The sequence below is a fragment of the Bombus vosnesenskii genome, unplaced genomic scaffold, assembly GCF_011952255.1.
Source record: "Bombus vosnesenskii isolate JDL3184/JDL3185 unplaced genomic scaffold, Bvos_JDL3184-5_v1.1 scf7180000013753, whole genome shotgun sequence".
NCBI classification, from domain to species: Eukaryota; Metazoa; Arthropoda; class Insecta; order Hymenoptera; family Apidae; genus Bombus; species Bombus vosnesenskii.
Genome location: NW_022883205.1, coordinates 158,481 through 181,238, shown reverse-complemented (window position 1 = coordinate 181,238; position 22,758 = coordinate 158,481). Strand labels below are relative to the sequence as shown.

General features: G+C 39.0%; 2 protein-coding genes, 2 long non-coding RNA genes and 1 pseudogene across 5 annotated transcripts; 2 read left to right on the top strand and 3 right to left on the bottom strand.

Annotated features, from left to right (window-relative positions):
* Positions 1-410: 410 nt before the first annotated feature.
* Positions 411-1,344, bottom strand: LOC117238900 (annotated as a pseudogene).
* Positions 1,345-8,765: 7,421 nt separating this feature from the next.
* LOC117238898 lies at positions 8,766-9,523 on the top strand. Its single transcript, XM_033504100.1, has one exon. It carries the CDS (start codon positions 9,075-9,077, stop codon positions 9,465-9,467), a length of 393 nt encoding a protein of 130 aa, XP_033359991.1. The 5' UTR covers positions 8,766-9,074; the 3' UTR covers positions 9,468-9,523.
* A 7,093-nt stretch (positions 9,524-16,616) lies between these two features.
* On the bottom strand, positions 16,617-18,420 carry LOC117238897. The gene is made up of 3 exons (XR_004494296.1): positions 18,006-18,420; positions 17,712-17,933; positions 16,617-17,612 (listed from the first exon to the last, which is right to left on the bottom strand). It is a non-coding gene; the product is annotated as an uncharacterized LOC117238897 (long non-coding RNA).
* A 431-nt stretch (positions 18,421-18,851) lies between these two features.
* On the top strand, positions 18,852-20,630 carry LOC117238895 (signal recognition particle receptor subunit beta). The gene is made up of 4 exons (XM_033504099.1): positions 18,852-19,126; positions 19,784-19,950; positions 20,040-20,179; positions 20,247-20,630. The coding sequence occupies exons 1-4, from the start codon at positions 19,033-19,035 to the stop codon at positions 20,578-20,580; spliced, it is 735 nt and encodes a 244-aa protein (XP_033359990.1). The 5' UTR covers positions 18,852-19,032; the 3' UTR covers positions 20,581-20,630.
* LOC117238896 lies at positions 19,228-21,253 on the bottom strand. 2 transcript variants are annotated; one of them, XR_004494295.1, is made up of 4 exons: positions 21,104-21,253; positions 21,002-21,017; positions 20,004-20,211; positions 19,228-19,912 (listed from the first exon to the last, which is right to left on the bottom strand). It is a non-coding gene; the product is annotated as an uncharacterized LOC117238896 (long non-coding RNA). The 2 variants fall into 2 exon arrangements; XR_004494294.1 differs by lacking the exon at positions 21,002-21,017 and having other exon boundaries at positions 21,104-21,248.
* Positions 21,254-22,758: the final 1,505 nt, after the last annotated feature.

The window sequence follows — 22,758 nt, the reverse complement described above, 5'->3', positions numbered from 1 at the left end:
CTACCTTTTATTTTAGAAATGCGTTTATAGCATTGTTTACACCGCCATATCATTTTTCTTGCGGGCCCTTGGTACGACTGCAGAAAATGTGAATGTTTTTTGGGCAGTATTTCATTTTCACTTGGCATTTCTTCTCTGTGGGGATTCACTGTACTTAAAAGGTGATCAATAATTTCTTTGCGAAATCTTAAGACTTTGATACTTTTAGTACCCCATTTTCTATGTACATACCACGCATTTACGGGGCAAGTCCCTCATATTAATTCTATTACAAGTTTTCTCCATTTTATGGTTCTGCGCAAATAACTATAATAGGATGACATCTGATCGGACTCATATTTCATAACTCATAAAGCCACGCCGTTGCTGTTTTTGTCTTGCCTGCGGCGGTAGAGATTTTTTATTCATTTTTATAATGCCACAAATAAATATTTTTTTTGCAGAAGTTCCTCGGCCAAAGGGGCACTAGTATAAAAGCTACCAGTAAATAATATACGGCCTTCAAATAATAATTCACCTATCAATGTCATTATTACATCATGCGCATGTGTTCACTATTCTGGTTGCATTTTTCCGGCATAAATATGAATATTATGGGTGTAAACTTCCGGAAGGCACAGTTTATAAAATTTTACCCCATACTTATGCCGCTTGCCTGGAATATATTAGCGAAAACTGAGGCATCCTTTCCACGGAACCATGATTTCGTCAATTACAATATTTTTACCAGGTTTAACAGTATTTTTGAACGTATGTTTATACAAACGATCCTCAGTCCTAGCCGTGGAATTGTCGGAAAGACATAAATATTTAAGTATCGATATAAACAGATCGCGTTTTGTATACGTGAGTTCCAATATATCTTCTTTCGAGACCAGTATAATCTAATTTCAGATGGCGGCGCTACACCCATGAAAAGCAGGATACCAGTAAAAGTGTTCAATTCGTCTTTTGTAACAGGTTTCCAGGCCAGTTGGTGTCTTCTGCTGCTAGATGCAGAGTTCTCCATGCATTGTACAGCATATTTATTCGTTTCCTCAACGATCATTTCTAATATATAGTCCGTGAGGAATAACTTATATAAAAAGCAGGGTCGTCGCAGTCCGTGTCATCAATTAACAACTCTTCTTCTTGCGAATACTCATTCATGGCTTGATCTCTTTCTCTTCGTCTAAATCCGATTCGAAATCTTCTTCTTCCGTGGTATTGTCGTTTAGTTCGTTGTTTGTTGTCATCACTTGCCTCGTCTGAAGAAGTTGAAAATATATGTGCTGTTTGTATAATTCTCCTGCTTCCAATTATTGATTCATCAGACGAATCACTGATCTTCATATTCACGGTATATGATATATTATTTAGATGGGCAAAAATTAAAAAAGAAAAATGCTAATACCAATCTAGAAGAAAAGAAAATTTTGATTACCTTTACACTTATTAGAAGAAATGTGTGCTCGGGAAACTCGTTATGTTCTCAATAATCATCCCCAGTTACTAGATCACACATTATATATTTAGAAAGTGCCGGCTGGGGCGAACTCGTTCCCTCAGAAATCATTGATTTCTCTCACTATGTGTGGGCGGCCCTAAAAGTCAAATTCGGCCGCTGGAAAATCGCGTGATGGTCCTCATCGGGCCACTTAGCCCGACAGTATATCATTCTTCGGCGGTCCTGGAAACAAAACTCTAGTGCATCAACTCGCACCTTGGAAGTATTCGAGCCTCGAGTGTTAGGTCACCGGGAAATCGTCAATCAGGGGTTGGACTGTTAAATTATGTTGGTTGCACTCAACATAATTTACGACTAAAACTTACATACGTCCTAACACTATTTTCGTCGTGCACGTTCCTTACGCGCGCCGTTGTTCTCCGACGAACATGCGTGACTATTCTTTTGTCCTGAACGGAACTGAAAAATTTTTTAATTTTCACTATGAACGTTTCTTATAGAAAAATGCTCACAGAATTGCGTACGATGGTCAGAATTCGCGTCAGACCTCTACTTTTTCAGAAAAATCGAAAAGAGTACAAAATTATGGCCAAAGCTGGTCCCGTCAGCTTTACTTAACATTTATGTGTCGAGTCAACGTCCGAATCTGGGCCCGAGTCATCCTCGTGGCGGGGGCTTGGGACAGATAAGGATTCCTCACTGAAGCTATCCATGTTTTTTTTTACACTGAAGTTATTTTTATTGACACACACGAAATTGTTACAGAGTTGACACAAACTCACAATGATCACACACTTGCGACGCTAGTGACAATGGTCTTAGGTTCGATAACGAATCCGCGAACAACGGGACGGTAGTCGTACGCACTCGCAAAAATCTAAGTCGGATTCTGTGTTAATATTCACTGACCGTAAGGCGTTAATCTTTTTTGTCGATGAGATCGCAAGAGAGAATGACTTTCCGTCCCGGTGATACCTCAGAGGAAAACTATGACGGGGTGTGTCTAAGGACACGAGATCATCGGATTCGTCGGGGATATCCTACGTTCGGAAAGTAAGGGAAATTGACGTTGCTGCCAATTGGCCAATCTCCATATCGGTAGTTAGAAAAGGATGCTAGCCGCCCTTGAAGGAAGGTTGCTAGTGGGAGACGTCGTTCGTGGAAAAATAGGTCTCTCCTGTCTTCCTGTAACTGGGACAAAAACTGTGTATCTGTTGAAGGATTTTAGGTAACTAGATATTAGTGTTTATAACGGTCCTTGGGCTAGCCGATTACGTATTGCGGAGATGCGTCGGCATCTGGTAAACATCCTGCCCGGAGAATAGGATCTGCGTGTGGCGAGCTACGGGACAGAAAACGTTGGAATGTTTACTGCCACGTGTCGCTACAAATCTTTCTTTTAAGGAGAGCTATAGGGTTACTCAATGCCTTTGTTAGATGGAGAGTTCGTCCCGTTGACCGCGGTTACGTTCGGCGACTAATTGTCACCTTGAGTTCAAGCTCATTGTCACAAGTCTCAAACAAATACAATTGGGTAGAATGACGGCAAATCGTTTAATTACAACTGTAGATTTTAATTACAATGTTTTTATGGATTTTCCCGAGGTTTCAGAGGGAAGGCACCGGTGTCCTCTTATCTCCGACATATAGATATATGCAACTTGATATTGTAGAACCCATTCATTCATTATGTGATTCATTAAACCCAATAGGAATCGTATAGCTTTTGTAATTTTGTATAAATTGAGGTCAAAGTTGAAAAATTGCGGTCGTATCGAACAGTCTAATCTGACCCAGCGCCGTTCCACGAAGCAAGCCTTGCATTCGGGCGTCACCTCACAGCGAAAACTATGAATATTAGCGCTGGCGTCAACGTGTTACAGTTAAACATTCAAATAATGCACATGGAACTGGTATAACGATTATGACGCCTTTTCAACTGAAATGGACACGAGAATGAAATAACGAATTGATGACGACATTGAAAACGGAAATGAAAACGACAAGGGAGAAACGAATTTATGACAAACTTATCTATATCCTCGAACTACTTTATTCTGATAAAGAACATGGATAGATTAACAAGAAAGAAGAAAATTATGGCTCAGGGGGTGTCAGAGCCTCCAGGACCCATCGGTGTTGCGGGTGGTACCTCGCTAGGCTCGCCCCGACGGTCATCAAACGACTAGATGAGAAACAACGTGAGGATGATCGGTCCCAGGGCCACCTCTAGCACGGTAAAAGCGACCGGGGACCAGAAGCGTGGAGAGAGAGAGAGAGAGAGAGAGCGACGTTGATGGTAAACGTGACAAAGGCTCCATAATATCGAGAAGGGTGCCATTAAAGTGGCGGACCCGTTCAAGCCTGGACGAAGATTGGAGAGGAGTCCGGTAAGAAGAGAGGTAACTGGACAGGATAGCGAAATGGAGGTTGCCTCCCAAGAGAAGTTGACGGACCAGGGTAGCTATCTGATTCCGAATTCCAATAAGAATAGAAAATTCAGGGAAACGAAGGAGGAGGAGAAAACATTAATGAAGAACAGAGGAGTTGGTGGCAGAATCAACAACGATGGAGCGATGGTTGAGCGGTCTTCCGCGGATGAAGGTAGAGGTCCAACGTCCGGTCTGCGGAATCTTAATTCTATGCGGCCCGTACGGACGGCACGCGGCCAGCGCTGACGATCGCTGTGGACGGAATACTTTTTCCTTAGACTGAACTCTGTTGATTGACTATTCAAAGCGCAAATCGTAATAAGTTATAGTAATTCTTTTGCACGAGATTAAATGATTCAAGAGCGTTATTTTTTAGTATTAATTATTTATTATAAACATTGAAATTTACAATAAGCTAGAATTTGGGTAATAAACTAGAAAACAATAAACTAGAAAACTAAATTTAGTAAATATAATACAAGTTAATAATTCAGTTGTGTGTGAAAAATTTCAAAACAATTATCGATACATAATCCGACATCGCATTTTCTGCATTCGTATCGCGTGCCGGTCCTTCTCTTATTTTTCACACAAACAACTATTTTCTTCCTGATAATTGTGTTGTGCCGGCACGATTAGGGCATTTTGATGGAAAATGCCTATCAATTAAACGAAATAGTAAATCCTCAGACTTTCTCTTTCCTCCTCCTACCATGCTTCTACGTTGGAAATATTTTCGTAAAATGTCTCTTATCAACGCTAAATGAAATTCAATATCAAATGAAGAAACAATATCAGCAGGAACGTTACGAAATACGGTCTAAACTAGGAGATATCACAGCCTTCCCGGAGGAGATTAAGACAGAGGAAGAGCACATTGGGGAAAAGTGAAGAGAAGAGTGGCATTATTATAGGAGTGACAATTGATCGAAGAGGTTGGCGGCAAACACCTGCTCTTTTAGGAAGTGTAGAAGAGAAATAAACCATATCACGATGCAGATCCTGACAGGAATCTTTACGTTTATCGCAAAACTATAAACAAAGAAATACCAAATGCATACCAAATGTTGGGATTGCGACTATGAAGGAGACAATGCTGAGCATACGCTGTTTCACTACCCTAGGTGGATACGTGAAAGGACTGAGTTGCAGAACTATATCGGCACACCTCTGACAATGGATAATTTTATTGAAGTGATGATAAAGAAGGAAGATAACTGGACTAGGTTCCAGACTTGGTGTAAGAAGATTACGACGACGAGACAAGTTCAGGAGAGAAATCTTGAGAGAAGAAGGACTGTGAGGTGAAGACCTGGACTAAAAGAGGAGTACTAATGCCGAAATACTGTGCCGGGGTTGGTACTTGTACTGCGAGTGGAGCGGATAGAGAAAGGGCTTTTAATGGGTGTCACCACCCGCGAGTCCGACATAACCCAGTGACACAGTCACTGGGTATGCGTAATAGCGTTTTCCCCTCCTCGCGGGACAAAAAAGGGTGGAGTAGCTGAGGGGATTGAGACTCTCTCAGATCACCTCTATATATTCATGGAGATAGGGCCGGAGAGAGGCCGTGGGAGATACCCGCGGCATCCGGGCAGTAGAACGCTTCCGCCCGTCACCAAGATGGCGCATCAAAGATAGAGACAGTGAGATGCTCCAGGCAGCAGCCATTTTAGCGGCCTAGAACTGGGACTCTTATACAGAGTAGACAAGCGTGGACGAGGAGGCGGAGAGCCCCCGTCGAGACATGACCGCGGCATGTGATGCGTCGATGCCGCGCTCCGTGCCCGGTGCTAGACAGAACGGGACTGTGGACTCGCAAACGGTTCCAGAGGGCCCGCCGTCAGCGGCTTCGTGACGACCAACAGATCTCCCTCTGCTACGAGGCATATAGCGAGACGCGACGCATCTTACAGCGGAGGATCAAGATCGCTAAAGCCCGATCCTGGATGGACCTCGTCCAGTCGGTCAAATCCGATGCATGGGAGCGGCCGTACAGGATGGTGATGAAGAAGCTGCGTCCAGGAGCCCCACTGCTGACAGCACATATGGATCCGGCATTGCTTGAGGAAGTCATTCGCACACTATTCCCGTCACAGAAGGTCAGCCCGGGGCATCAGCGCACTTCCTCGACTTGGATAGTGAACTGGAGGGAGGAACTGGAGGCTGCGGAGGAAGAGATGCTAGATGCGGCGAGATGGATGACCTCCCGCGACGTGGAACGTGGCGCCGCCGAGACGACGTCCCAGGACGGGTATGAAAGGAGACGATGGGGGTCATGCTTCCCTGACTACGACACCTATTTACACGGTGTCTGAGGGAGAAAGCCTACCCTCGGATATGACACATAGCGAGGCTGGTCCTGCCTCGGAACAATGGACGATCGACGGACTCGCCGTCCGCGTATCGTCCGGTGTACCTATTGGATGAAGTGACAAGCTCTTCGAAAGAGTCATTGCCACCCATCTGGAGGCTCACATGTCGGGGTAAATGCCCAGTTGGCACGAAAGCCAGTACGGCTTTCGGCGGGGCTGCTTGACGGTGGATGCAGTGAACCGGCTACGGGAGATGTCGCGGACCATGATTTCCTGGGGTGGAGTAGCGCCGGCAGTTTCTTTAAACATAATCAATGCGTTCAACACAATATTCTGGGATGGGATAGTGGAGGCCCTTAAATTCTTCGAGGTGTCTCCCAACATTATTCGTGTCATCCAGGCCTACCTAAGCGACAGGTGGGTTGGGTACGCTGGCAAGGATGGGGAGGGAAAGCGGCCCGTAAAGCGCGGGGTTCCACAGGGTCGATTTTGGGACCGATTCTTTGGATCATCGGCTACGACGCGGTGTTTCGTTGTCCCATGTCCCCAGTCACAGGCATGGTGTGTTACGCGGACGACACGTTGGTCCTGGCTGAGGGACGCTGGTGGCACGAGACGCTGTGCCACGGCGAATTCGCCGCCGCCTGCGCGGTACGGACTATAGCGGTACCGCGTATACGCCGCCTGGGCCTGAGGGTGATCCCAGCCAAGTCAGAGGCCATATGGTTTTGCGATTGACGGCGTAGGGGGGCTCCTCCGCCTGGCCTGTGTTTAGACATAAACGGGGAGGACGTCGAGGTAAGGCTTTAGATCAAATATCCGGGCCTCACCATCGACAGTCAATGGACATTCGAACCGCGCTTCAGGCTCCTAATTCCCAAAGTGACGATGGCGGTCAACGCCTTATGTGACCTGCTGCCGAATATCGGTGGGGCAGGAGTCGGAGAGCGCCGACTATATGAGGGAGTCATCCGTTCTCGGATCCTGTACGGGGCTCCGGTGTGGGCAGGGGATCTGATGACGAGTCGTCGCAGTTTGCTCTTACTGAGGAGACTACATAGGACGACCGCCATCAGGATCGTAAGGGGATACCGGACGATATCGTATGCGTGGGCAAGTGTTCTGGCGGCGTCTCCTCCGCTCGAGCTTCAGGCCTTGGCGCTCCGATGGGTGTACAAAAACCGGAGGGGTCATTGGAATGTTTACCGTCGCGTGCCGTCACAAATATTTCTTTTAAGGAGGGCTATAGAATTACTCCGTACCTTTGTTAGACAAAGCGTTCATCCCTTGATCGCGGCTACGTTAGGCGACGGACTGTCGGCTCGAGCCAAAGCTCACTATCACCAATCTCGAACAATTACAATCGGATTGAACAACTACAATTGTTTAATTACAGCTATCGTAGACTCTAGATTACAATGTTGCGGGATTATCCAAAATTCCAGAGGCTCCGGTGTTCTTTCGTCTCCGATATATATATATATGTCGGTGGAATGGAAGCGAGGAGAAACTAGAAGAAGAAGGAAGGAGAGAGGCGAGAGGATGAGATAAGGAGAAAGAAAGGGGGGTACATAAAAGGGTTGAAAATGTGCTTCTGGAACGTGGCAGAGATAATGAACAAGGACAAAGAGGTATGGGAATATTTGAGGAAAGGTAAAACATAGACTACCCAAGGAATACGACTGGAAATGCAGGGCAGTAAGGAGAAAATGGGAAAAGGGAAGGGCAAAAGGGAGTATAATAACAGGCCTAAACAAAAATCTGAGGGAAACAGAGTATGTTTTCGCACGTTCGCAGGGAGACACGATCTCGAAGAAGCGCGCCAACGGGAGTCGTAAATTCCCGTTACGATTTGATAATCGACGCCGCGAATCGTTCGATCCCTTATTTCTTTTGGGATAATAAGGGTAGTTAAATTAAAGATAACGCTGCTGCTAACACGTTATTATATATTTTCACAAACCAACAACTTCAGAGTAACACAAAATGAATATTTGCTATGAGATGACTACTGTGTTCGACTTGTTGACGGCTTAAAGAGATGTTTGATTGAGACTGACTGATCTTCGGGTGTAAACCCGGTCGAAGGATATTGACTGTTCGAAAGATAGAAAATCAGTGAGGTTCGGAGACGATGCTGTGGCGGAGGAAAGCTAAGGATGGGTGTGTCTAGCGCACGGGGCCATCGGATTTGTTGGTGACGATTTTAGTTAAGAGAGTGAGGGAAATAGGCTTCGTTATTAATTGGTTAAACGAGGGGTCTTAACCGCCCTCGAGAGAAAGTGGTTAGTGGGAGAAAAGTTGCATCATACGTGAGAAAAACTAACTTTCCTTTGTCAAGCCGTAGTAGACAAAGGTCTTTAGAAATGCTTCGGAAACAGACGTTTGTTCAGTTTGAAAGACCTCGACTAGGAAATTCCTGAGATTTATGGAAGGTACTCGAGACTATTGATGGTACGCAGTGAGTATCCGAAGACATCTGGTTGCCATCTTGCCCGCGGTGTGTGGCCTGGGCTAGGTAGAGTGTTACGCGACGTAACAGAGTATAAGGAAATAAGTGACGACATCGTAGAAAGAAAAATAAGGTACAAGGAGAGGAATTGTGGTGGTTTATAATCGGAACACAAAAAGGACATGGAAAGAAATAGAGGAAAGAGTAGAGGGAAGGGAAGAGGAAGTGACGATCATAGGAGGAGATTGGAATGCAAGAACGGGAGAAGAGGGAGGGCTGATAAACAAGGAACTAGGAAAAGAAAAGAGCAGGAGATCAAAAGACAAGACAATAAATACGGAAGAAGGAATTCTACTAAGGTTGCTGGATGAAAGAGGCTGGACGATAATTAATGGTCGAGACAAAGGAGATGAGTGGACGATGAGGAGATGAGGAGATATATGGGGGAGAGAAGAAAATCGGTAATAGACTACGTGATTGGCAATCAGGAAGCGATAGAAGAAATAACAGACATGAAGGTAGGAAAACGAGTAGAGTCAGACCACATGTTGGAAATAGAAATAGAGGGACCAGAGTTACAAAGAGATGAGGAAAGAAAAGAAGAAGAGAAGGAGAGAAGGGAATGGACAAAAGAAAGTGTGGGAAGATATTTAGAGGAGTGCAAAGACTGGGCAAGCAGAGAAAGAACAGTAGAGGAAATGTGGACAGAAATTAAGAAGAAGATAAACGAGGCAATACCAAAGAAGAGAGTAAGAATAAGGAAATGGAGCATAGGAGAAAAGGTATGGTACGACAAGGAGTGGAGAGGAAAAGGGAGATAAGAAGGAAAATGACAAAATTTAGGAAAAGAAAATGCAGCAGAGAAGAATTCATAGAGGAGAAGAAGGCATTTAAACAGTGGTGTAAACAAAGAAAGGAGAAGCAGGAAGAGGAAGAGATGGAGAAAATCAACAAGATCAAAACAGAGTAAGAAGCATGGAACTACACAAATAAATATAGGAGAAGAAGAGAGGTTGTAGACGAAGATATAAGGGAAGAGGAGTGGAAAAATTATTCTATGGAAATGTTAGAGGGGACAGAAAGCAAAGAGGACAGAAGAACAGAAAGACGAAGAGCGGAGGAGGAATCAAAGGAGGAGAGAGAAGACAACATAGAGAAAGAAGAGGCGATATTCCAAATAAGAAACTGAAAGAGAAAAAAGTAACGGGGGAAGATGGTTTGGAAAACGAGGTATGGAAGTATGCGCCGAAGGAAGTGGGGGAGGCGTTATGGGAGATGTTAAGGAAAATATGGAATGGAGAGGGGATACCTGAAGACTGGAGAAAAGGCGTAATATGTCCGATTTACAAGAGGGGGGACAAGGGAGCAGTGAAGAGCTACAGAGGGGTCACGTTAATAGACACGGCATATAAGATTTATGCAGGAATTCTGGACGAGCGGCTGAAAGTAGAGATCGAAGACAAGCTGGGAGAGAGCCAATTCGGGTTTAGGAAAGGAAGAGAAGTGATAGACGCAGTGTACGTATTGAACCACATAATAGACAAACAATTAAGCGGGGAAAGAGGGAAGCTATATGCATGCTTCGCGGACCTAAAGGCAGCGTTTGATAGGGTCAACAGGAAGAAGCTGGGGGAGATAATGAGGGGAATGGGGGTTAACGAGAAGTTAATCAGAAGGATAGAGGAGATATACGAAGAGACAAAGAACGTAGTGAGGATCAGGAACAATAACACAAAAGAGTTTTGGACAGTGAGGGGAGTGAGACAAGGGTGCCCGCTGAGCCCGACACTATTTAACATCTATGTAGCAGGGCTGGAGGAGGAAATAAGGAAAGGTCAAGTAGGAGGCATAATGGTAGGAGATAGTAAGGTATGGTCACTATCATATATAGATGACATTGTATTGATAGCGGACAGAGAAGAGGAGTTAAAAGAAATGATGAAGAGATTTAAGACATTCCTAAAGGAAGTGGAACTGGAATTGAGCACGGAAAGGACGAAAGTAGTAGTGTTTGAAAAGAGAAGGAACAATAGGAGGTAAAGGAACTGGAGATGGGGTGAGCAAGAACTAGAAGAAGTGGATGAAATTAGGTATGTAGGGTACATACTGCAGTAAAGGAATGTATAAAGGAGAGAGAAAGGAATTGAGGAAAGGGCCAAGAAGGGAAAAGAGCAAGGGAAAGAAAGATGAGGTTAAAGGAGGCGAGAGAGGGAAAGACACAAGTGGAGGCAGGAGATAGACAGGAAAGGATGACAGCTAACCAAATCATAGAAGAAAGAAGGAAAAGAGAAACAGAGAAGAGGGAGAAAAGGATAAGGGAATCTAAATACAACAGATACTACAGAAACATTGCAAAAGAAGGGCTACCAAAGTATCTAGAAGGAAAGATGAAATGGAACGACAGAAGTATGGTAGCAAGATTTAGATTTGGTAACGAAACCACGGCAAGGGAACACTGGAAAGAGGAGGGAGAAAGAGGATGCAGATTATGCAAAAAAGGAGAGAAGGACTTGAAGCACGTAATAGAGGAATGTGAGATAACAGGAGGAGCAAGAAACATGGTAGAAGTACTGAATGAGACTGGAGAAGGACTGACAGAATTGAAAGCGATAATATGGAACAGAAGAGTAGCAGAAGAGGGGGAGGAACGACAGGGAGGGAGCACAGCAAGGAAGCAAAAGCCAAAGAAGGAATGAGCACTTAGTTATAAGCGTTAGATATAAGTTAATAGTTAGTTATTAGAGAGAGAGCAAGCAAGGTGCAATAGGTAGATATAAGCAGTATATAACAATAGAAGTGCTAGAGTAAGAGAAATAGATGTGATGTAGGGCATTATAAGAGATGTAAACCGAAAGTCGTCCAAAGCCGAAAGGCACGGACTAAGGATAAATAAATAAAATAATAATAAATAATTACGGTGTTAAGGGATTTTCCCGAAGTTCCAAACGGAAGGCTCCGATGTCTTTTCATCTCCGACATATATTATATTGTACATCTAAATTGCTCACAGGTTATATTTTGCAAGTTGTAGAGGGAGGTAGTTAGTAATTAATTAACACGTTCGTTGCCCAGCATGATTCGGCTAAGTTTTCTGCGGGGCCCAAATCCGACCGCCGGTACGCAGAACGTAAATAGAGCGACAAGCGGTAATTCATTGTTTATCGCCTTCATTGCCGCCTTGTAAAGAAAAGATTATTTAGTTCTGAAATGGAGAAAGCGATAAGCTTTCCAGCTAGAGTATTCCGAGGGATGTCATGGCAGATATCTGAGATCTTTCATTTAGTCGAGAAGCATACTTGTAAGACGTACATCAGTGATTTTTGCATCCTCAAAATGTTCAGTAAACAGTGTGAAAATATATTTGAAAGTGAGGAAAGTAGTGATGACGGAGTCTACAATTATTGGTCGAAGTGCCCAAAATCACCCCAAATGTGTTTGGAATGTTTTAACAAATATCATGCGATATAAAATAATATAATATATTATCCAGAATATAAATTAATAAAAAGTATGGTGTAGGAAGTGTAGTAATTGGTGGTTGCTGCCAGGAGAAAAAAGAATTCGCGTTTCGTCCCGGGACTACCGGTGGACTCGTCAGTAAGGCTATGCCCGGTAGTCCCTGCCTTAGACACAGAGGGAGAGTCTCTCGTCGCTAGGTGCGGTATTTGTATCGTGACACCCTATATTCGATCGCTAGCGAGACAGACAGACTCGTTGTCGTCGTAGTAGCCCTCTGGTGTTGGCGGTTGGTACCCGCGAATCGCCTGGGAGGTGTTACGACCGCGTTGATGCCTCGGATCTGTCGGCGTCCTGTTGGCACCAATCCGCCGCACAGCCTCCCCTTAGCGCTATAGCGTGACCTCGAAGCCATATAGCGCGATACAAGATAGAGGGAATGGCCCGTCGTCGATGATGGAAGGCTGATCGTCATGGGGGGACAAGGCGGCTGGCTCCTTCTGACTCCTTCTCCAGAGGTGCGTGTTCGTCGTCGGTGGTCACCACTTTGTAGGAAGTGTAGTGGAGTAGTTGCTGCCAGGTGAAAAGAGAATTCGCGTTTCGTCCCGGGACTACCGGTGGACTCGTCAGTAAGGCTATGCCCGGTAGTCCCTGCCTTAGACGTAGAGGGAGTCTCGCTAGATGCGGTATTTGTATCGTGACACCGTATATTCGACCGCTAGCGAGACAGACAGACTCGTTGTCGTCGTAGTAGCCCTCTAGTGTTGGCGGTTGGTACCCGCGGATCGCCCGGGAGGTGTTACGACCGCGTTGATGCCTCGACCTGTCGGCATCCTGTTGGCACCGATCCGCCACAATGGTATAATGTTTTTAATATTTTTATGTTGTATATCCTATATACAGGGTGGTTGGTAACTGGTGGTACAAGCGAAAAGGGGGCGAAAAAAGAAGTCGAAAATATAGAATAAAAATTTTTTTTATTTTTTTTTTATTTTTTTTAATTTTTCCATCGAGACAACGATCTACAGTGAGATCCGCTATAACGTACCGCACGCGTACCGAGCGAAAATTCAAAGTCGATTTTCTCGAAAACAAAGTCTCAAACGAAAAATTTTTATTCCATATTTTCCGACTTCTTTTTTCGCGTAGAATCACTCCCTTTCCGCTTGTACCGCCAGTTACCAACCATCCTGTATAATATCGTATATTTAATTACCTTGAACAAGAAGAGCGTCACCATACCTTGGCGACGGAGCCCTCATGGAAGTATACCCGTCAAATAGATATGTGCGACGTGGCGACGAACGTGTTAAGAAAGATATTGACTTTCACTGGACGAACAAACAAGACAGTTTTGAAACGTTGAAACAAAAATTATGTGAAGCCCCGATTTTGACTTATCCAGATTTTACAAAGATCTTTACGATAACAACCGACGCAAGTAAAGGACTAGGAGCAGTTCTTTCACAAGACGGACACCCATGTTGTTTTATTTCCAGAACACTGAATCCATCCGAAAAGAATTATACGACGACTGAGAAAGAACTATTAGCGATAGTTTGGCATTGAAACAATTACGACAATACTTGTTAGGATGAAAATTTATTATTAGAGCAGATCATCAAGCTTTGAAATGGTTAAATAATTGCAAAGACCCATCATCTAGAGTAATGCGATGGAGTTAGAAGAATATGAATACAGAATCGAATATGTTAAAGGCAAAGACAATCCGGTTTCAGATAGCTTATCTAGAATTCATGCGATTCAAAAAGTAGAAACCCTAGAAAGAGCGGTAGTCTTAGATTTCTTATAACATTTTGCGGAATGGAAAAAGAAATCAGAAATCCCAAAACGATTAGAAATGAAACTTAACGATCAATCCTTCTAAACTAACTAAAACAGAATTAAGAGAGTTTGACGAGAGAATATGGTTAAGAAAGTTAATAACATATTACGGAATAACAAGAAAGTAGGTATAGGAGACACCACGTTTACAGAATTAAAAAAGAATCAAATCAAGTTTATACTTCTATACTTTAATGATACCCGACACCCTGTCACTTTAGCCTGGGTCCCAATCCAAGAATTAACTGAGGAAGAAATAGAAAAAATAATTCAGGAAAATCATAACGGTACGATAGGACATTTAGGAATCCAAAAGACATACCAAAGAATAAAAAAACAATATAAGATCCCAAATTTAATGAGTAGAATCGAAGATTTTATTAAAAATTGTGACGTTTTAAAGAAGAACCAGTAATTTCAGACACACCTTTAAACCCCAACAACAAAATAACCATGGACATTATAAGATCAATGACAAAGACTAAGCGAGGAAACCAATTTATTCTATCAATTCACGATGAGCTGACGAAAACACTAATTTACGCTAAGCTTGGGGAAGAAATTAACGTTTTACAATTAGATGGCAGTGAGGTATTTCATGAAAAGATTAAGCAAGCATACTTATATTTCGACAAAATTTATATGTATATAGGGACAGATATAAACGATGTACACGAAAAACTGAATCATATGAAAGCGAATGTCATGTTCATCGAGAAAGTATGTATAAACAAATGCGAACTTCATAACGAAATAATATCTCTAAACCAACACATAGAAAAATTAGAAACTTCAGCATACCAATTACGACTTTTAACACACAATCACACACTAACTAAGAGAGGATTGTTGAATATTGTTGAATCTATATCGAAAAGTCTATTCGGAACTCTTGACACCGATGACCTAATAAATACTAACATTGACAAATTATTTCAAGAAGGAAACGAATTATAAACTATAGTTGCAAATCAAACAGCGCTCATACGTAAAATCATAAAATCCGACAGTATAAAACAAATCGACGAAATGAGAGTTAAATTTGACGAATACATCGTTAATAATATAAGGGAGAGACTAATAACAGATTTAATAATTCAAGCAGAAAGTGCAATTTCCAATTTAACGAAATATTTAATGCCATAAGCATGGAAAAAGCAGGAATCCTTAGCCCTCAGATTATTGATCACGTACTGTTTATCGAAAATTATAAGAAAGCATTAGGCCATCACCTTTATAACACAAAATACGAAAATTATCAATTCATTCTAGATATATCAACACTAACGGTATTCACTGTCGCAACTAAAGTTTTCTTTAAAATAACCGTACCTTTGCAAACAGATTTGATATGGGATATAATGCGAGTATACCCTATACCGACTAAAAGAAGCCATGCATTTCTGGCACCTGTAATTGAACATCCAATATTCTTAACGCATCAATTTGCATATATGAATGTTGACAATGAATACCTTGATAAAAATTGTAACACGAAAATAGGAATCACAATGTGCAAACAAACACAAGCCATACACGATAAGAAATCTATTCACGATTGTGCGTCAGAAATCATTAACTTTAGGAGAAAGATAAATGTTTGTAAATTTGCTATAAAATTTGCTAGAATCAATACATAGCCATACCACAAAAAGAAATTGAAATTCACGTGCTTTGCGACGCCAGTCAAAAACAAATTAAGATAGGCAGATCCTCTATAATTCAATCTCCAGATGAACAATGTAATTTAATATTTAACGATAGTATAATGAAAATAAGACAATCTAAAGACAACGTAACGTTTGAGTATAAACTTAAAACGATTCCTTTTGAAAATGATACTAGAATAAACTACTTGTTAGACAAGATTGAGAGAACATCTAGAATCTTTAGTCATATTCCAGAACATCAAAAGAATTTGAACCAAATATCTGATCAAATCAATCAATTAACGTATTCTCTCTGAATACAATCAATTAAATCATGGGGTGTACAATCAATGAAATCATTTTTTATTTCTGCAAATAGCAGGTTACACTGCCTTAAGATTAACAGGAATTTATCTTCTTAACAAAATAGGAATATTCGACTTATTGAAGAAATGTTTACCAACGAAACTATGTATCCACCTACTATGCTGTAAAACCAACATTCAAAACATTGTGACAAACGCTACACCCCTAAATATTTATACAAAAGTACCACAGATACCACAGGCATCAACAAAGCTCAAAAGCATAAGATGCCACGACGAAGAAGAACAAATAGAGACTGAGCCAGCCAGAGTCCAATTCCACAGCTCCATACTGAAGAAACGCTAAAATTTTGAGGGACCAAAATCAATCTAAGGGGAGAGGTATGTGACATCGACCACACCTTAATCTACATCAGAGATAAGACTTCCTTCCCTACCTTCGGGCTCTTTTGCACACAGCACCACCTTATCATCATAACTTACTCCAAGCCCCTCAACATCCCCAAACCAAAACATATATAAGTCGAGACTTCAGCAAGCTCAGACAGTTCTTGTTCAGCCTTTCTCTGATTCAGTATATTATACTATCTCTGTAAGACTATTGTAATCATTGAATTTATAATAAAGTTTGATAAAAGAAAATTAAGAGTTGGGCTATGGCTCAACCTTCTTTTTATAATCTAAGTCACAAGTTTATGTGACACCACCACGGAAGTACATAAATGCATAATGCTATATAGCATTTCGTGAGTTGAGCATTATGAAACTCATGCAGCGCACTCTTGTTATCTGGAAGTGAAAGAACAAATTTTCTTTTCATTACGAATTTAAAAATATCTATGTATCCATTTTTATATTAGCACCAATATGGAGATGCTACTACTTAATTGAAATACTACAAAATCAGGTTGAAAAATAGTTTTTGATGCATAGAATCCAAAAGTGCAAGTTTGAAGTTGCAAAATTTACTGGTTCAGAAGTTATGGCTATGTAAAGTTGAGCGTTTTTAGTTACTCTGACGTCATATTTACTTCTATTCATTCTTCGTCCAAAAAGTGGACTGCACAGATGACATCTGATTGATCTTTACAAATGAGGAATTACATGCTCCCGACTTACTGTCTTCGGAGCGTTTCTATCAACGATGCCATCAAATCGATGTTGTTATGACCACAAAATCGGCGCTACAAAAATTGGCATAAGCGATCGACAAATTCATGTAAGCGACCTCTTCATCTCATCCAATCCTTAGCTGGCCACCAATTGGATTCTATTTTTTTTTTATATACATAATCATATCATCAAGAACTATAATTGAATTGACCAAAAATTTGTTTGTACTAACATAACCAGCCAATTCATTGCGGCTGAGAAGTAAATACTAACCCAAACTAAAATCAATTCTAGCTTACTTACAAAATCTACATTATGATTGACTATTCTAAGCAGGTATCCCTCTGCAATCAGTATGGCATAACTTTTGAAACAGCAGATATAGATTTCACTATCAACGACAACATTTCCTTTTATTGCTAAAACTAATGTCGTCACCTTAGCATTTAACACTAATACCATCCGTTTTTTTTTTCTTTTTTTTGGGCAGGGGAGTATTTACCAGACCCAAAATTCAATGACTTACAACTCTGCTGCCACGATTATATTTTTGTTTGTCCAATTTGGCTTGGTCAATCTATGAAATAATATGAAAATGGAAGCAGTATTCAAATGGAAATAGTACAAAGAAGTAAGTAACAGAAAAATTGAAATATTGAACTGTTACATAAAGTACCCGAGCAATGGTTGAAGATCCAGCTCCCAAATCCTCCTGTAATTTTGGTTTCTCCACATTATATTTAAAAAGTGTCCCATTATCATCTCTCGGTGATAATAGAACCACACAGCAATTGTTGCAAATGATAGTAGTACCACAAAGTCGTTGCCTAATGTGAAATCACTCAATTCATGAATGGTATCCGTGCATGAAAAATCTGGAGCAGAACAGTATATCAATCTGAAAAATTGAATAATTTTTAAAATAGCTTGAATAATATGTTAAACTTACAAAGATAAGTTTAAAACTTACATGACCGCTTTGTCGAAAGGTAAGAGAATTTCCTCAAAAAATTAATTGTGGTTACATATTATATGATTTGTTTTTTTGATGGCCAAGGGGATATCGAAATCAGCCAAACCTGTGCTTTGCCTCGTCACATAACGTAATCGGATTCCGATGATAACAATAGTATTTATCAGCGTGTAAGAGCCCATACTCACGAGTCCAAGCAATAGCTGCTTTTTTTAAAGCAGGTTGAATTCCATCTCGTAGATTCTATTTTTTTAAAGTAACACAGTAATATAACAAAACAAGTAATAAATGAAAAAGAAAAGAGACAAAAAATAAAAAACTACAATAAAGCGATCAAAGAAGAAAATGAAACAAAAACATGCGTAACGGTCGAAAAGAGCACAAATGAATACTTCGGACGCTTTGGAAAATCTATTACTTGCAAGCCTTAGTCATGTTAGGGCGAAAAACCAAGCGTGTATAAAACACACTTGACATAACCCGCCAAAATGGCCGTCACTCATTTGGAGCCAGTTACTCCATGGGTTCCACACATTGGAAGAGAGGAAGTCCACTAAGGTAAAATTCAACCCAAAACTAATTACATCCAATTACATGCAAGTCTCAAATCCATCAATTTTTTCTGAATGTTGAAATAAGCGTATTTTTAGAGGAAAAAGCGATCTTTCCCTTGTCTCCACTCGAGTCCTTATTGCTTTTCATATATCCATTTAAAAACTTGAAACAGAACTCCTAAAATTTTCTATTATCTTTTTACGAATCATAAATACTCATGGATATAGGAATGTGTCTATATAAATACTGGAACTGACTATAGTAATTTAAATGGATATCTTATTACAATAGGTGGCGCTTCTTTAAGTTTTACCATTTTTAACATAGCTTGTACTTCCTTTCTATTTACGTGTTATATGTATATACAATATGAAATGATAGTATAGCACATACAATTACTAATATATTTTACAAGGATTGGTGTATTCACGAAGTGATTTATGATAAACATAGAAAAAAATCTTTTACAATGGAAAGGCATATAAAACCTTTGACAAATCACAATGTGGATTCTCAGTTCCTGGCTGTGTTAGCTGCAATAATTGCAATTATTGTAACTATAGGTAATTATATATAATACTCATAGGTTATAAATTCCTTATGTCTTGTATCCAACATCTGTGGTTATGTATTAAAAGTTAAATAAAACATTATAATTGACTCATAATCATAAGAAATAGGTTTTCTGATTTTATTATCACATTATTCAAAATAACATCACAGTTTTCTTTTTTTGTAGCAAGTAAAACGAAAAATATATCTGTCTAAATGCTTTTGATAAATTATATTCCTAAATTATATATACAACGTGAAATTCACAGATATAAAGTAACAGAGCATATCCCTCTTTAAATTTGCACATGTATTATTAAATAGTTTTTGTTATATTTTAACGATGTCCATGAATAACATGAACAATCTCATAGTTTCATTTTTAACATTCTACAGACATCACATTCATTTGTTTAAAAAAAATGTATATCATTATAGCCACAGTAATTAATGAACATTATAGATATAGCTGCAAGTAATGAAACAAACATACCATTGTAATTGTATACATAATATAAAAATAGGTACATTTTTATGTAAATATTTGCTTAGGCTTTTATCCTAAAATTCATAAGCCTATGTCTGTAGAGCCATTTGTTTGGTATTAACAGCTCAATCTTAAACATTACTACTACTTATATAAATTTCTATTCTATTCCTTTGCTTAGTGTTATTTGCCATATGGCACAAGAGGAGGTCTATAGGAAACAGTATATTATTAACTGGTCTTAGTGATGCTGGTAAAACACTGATATATGCACGTCTACTTTGTTCTAAATTTGTTAAGACACACACATCTGTAAAAGAAAATACAGGAGATATCATAATCAATAACGTAAGTTTTTACATATATTTTCATTGTTTCTTGAAGCATGAATTTTGACATACCAGAAACATAGGCCTCTAAAGTATCAATTTATTTAGCGGTCCTTAAAGATTGTTGATATACCTGGACATGAACGTCTACGTTACAAATTTTTTGATCAATTCAAGTTATCCGCAAAAGGTCTTGTTTATGTGATCGATTCAGTGACTTTCCAAAAAGATATCCGAGATGTAGCAGAGTAAGTACATACAAGTGGTAAGTCATCACATTCTGTAATGAGAATAATAATAATTTCTGAATTTCAGATTTTTATATAACTTACTCTGTGATCCTGCTATACATAAGAAATCTATACTTGTATTATGCAATAAACAAGATCAGACTATGGCAAAAGGTGCAGCTGTTATAAAGACTCTATTAGAGAAAGAAATGAATTTACTACGTATGACAAAAACAAGTCAGTTAGAAGCTACAGATGCATCAGCAACAAATGTTTTCCTTGGCAAGCAGGGGAAAGATTTTGACTTCTCCCATTTGGATACAAACATTGAGTTTGCTGAATGTAGTGCATATAATAAAGATTTCGAAACTTTTGCGGGTATTGAGCAATTAAACAATTGGCTAAAGAAAATTGTATAAAAATATTCTTTCACTTATTGAAATAAATTATTTGTTTTTAACTTTTTAAACAATTTTATTACTTTTTATGCTATAAACTGTACTCATATTGAAAGAAAAAGGGACATAAAATTAACTTTCACATGTCAATATTCAACATTCCTAACCTAATTTTGTCATAAAAGAAACTCGTTTATCTTAAAATATCTTTCTATCACTTTCCAATTCAAATATAATTTGAAAATCTATATCTTAATAGAAACCTTTCATTGGTTATAACAACTATTGTTTACACACAAATGTGAGAATACAATTTAATTCACAGTATTTACACAAAGTAATTGTTTTACATAAAATTAATCTTATATATAATTAGATTCTGTAGTTTCCACATAATATAATTAAATATAATTAAAATAAAATCTTATAATTTTGTTCTAACCTAACGATGTCATCTACTACTTGACAGAAACGATTAATACGTATTAATATGTATTTCTCAACTATATAACAGTTCATAAAATTTAAGCAATTTCGCCCTTACGTCCAACATCAAGCACATACGATTTATGTATATAAATATCACATCAGAAACATTCTTCTAACTACAGATAACCATATAACCGATGCAACTGCATAAAAACCAGCACTGCTTAATATGAAAAGCAAATGGCGTTTTATTTAAATATTTTTAAAATACTTTTTTTTTGCTAAACAAAAAGGTAATATATCGTAAGTATATCATCTTTGTGCCAAAGATAAAATAAACAATTCTTTACACCTATAATTATTTTAAAAAAATATTTTTTTATGTTTAAATTGTGTTTCTTGTATATATGTATTATATCATATATAACATAACAAATTCTTGTGCTTTCTGATACGTATGTATGTATATAAACCATATTATTTTTCAATAGCTAACGTCATTTAGTTAATTGTTTATATCATCTCTATACTAAATAATATTTTCCTTTATGGTATTTTTTTTATAATGTATTCGTATATTAATGGGATGATTACATTTAACTTATATCAATATAGTGTGGAGTTACATCAATATAATGTGGATTGTTGAAAGGGATAACAAGTTTTGATTGTAGAAGACAGTAATTTTTGAGAAAAAATGAAATTTATTGAAAACATAGGTATCTTATATTTTTGTTATCATAAAAATCACAAAACAACAATAATTTCCAGAACTGAGTTGGTTAATAATGTAATTGATAAATAATGTAATTGCGCAATTGAAGGTTCATATTTTAAGATTGTTTACACATATAACATTACTATAGCGTAGCAAATATTTTTTAAATCAAAATTGCAAAGTACATAAACGGAAAAACTGTTTTGATGATTAAGTATACTATATTCGAAAATGTAACAAACAACTGACCTAATATGAATTAAAAATTCTAAGACTAAAAATATTAGATTTACGCACAGTAAGTAAACCTCTAGCAAAACTTACTAAATAATAAACCAGCACGAAATCTTTATATATAGCTCGATCGATAATTACAAGTCGCGGGGAACAGTCAATCGGTAATTGTTGGATGGTGGGTTTAGCCATGTTTTGTTGTGCTATGTCCGATAATATAAGAAATCTCTTACAATATTTTTGCCATCAATTTATAATATTGTTACTTCCAGGTATATTATTTTCTACGAAATATGTCGTTACTTCAGTGGTTATTTTCTGTGCGACTTGTATTTCGTTTTTTCTCGCTAATTTTATCATTAAGAAGCTTAAACAGATTTGATTTTGGTTCTCCTATAAAGTAAAATGATAATTATTTACAAAGCGGTCGATTTCATGCGCGTTAGCTAAATATTCGAAGAGCGTGAGAATCGCTTTCACCTTTTGACTTAACATCCTTTATCTCATAGGTGCGGCTGAATTTTGTGCGGGGCCGTTTCTCTGTATGGCAGAGTTTGACGCGAATTACGCGTAATCGATACAGCACTGCAATGTGTGATGGATAATGCTGTTCTCTATGCAAGCACATTGGAACGAAGTTTTTGATAACTAAATTATAATTTTTCTTAAAAGTGCATATACTTTAACTTTAATAATTTACTTTAATAATTAATACTACAATTGAGTGTGATATATTTTAGAGCACAGAACGTCACATAGATCCACGTCACAATTTTCACACTCATAACGCGATAGTGTATGTCAAATTGCTTTTAATT

Excerpts from the sequence above, each read along its gene's own strand:
- LOC117238898 (XM_033504100.1), top strand. The coding sequence starts at position 9,075 with ATGAGGAGATATATGGGGGAGAGAAGAAAATCGGTAATAGACTACGTG.
- LOC117238895 (XM_033504099.1), top strand. The coding sequence starts at position 19,033 with ATGGAAAGGCATATAAAACCTTTGACAAATCACAATGTGGATTCTCAG. Across the intron at positions 19,127-19,783 it reads TGCAATTATTGTAACTATAG|TGTTATTTGCCATATGGCAC; the intron begins GTAATTATATAT and ends TCCTTTGCTTAG. Across the intron at positions 19,951-20,039 it reads GAGATATCATAATCAATAAC|CGGTCCTTAAAGATTGTTGA; the intron begins GTAAGTTTTTAC and ends CAATTTATTTAG.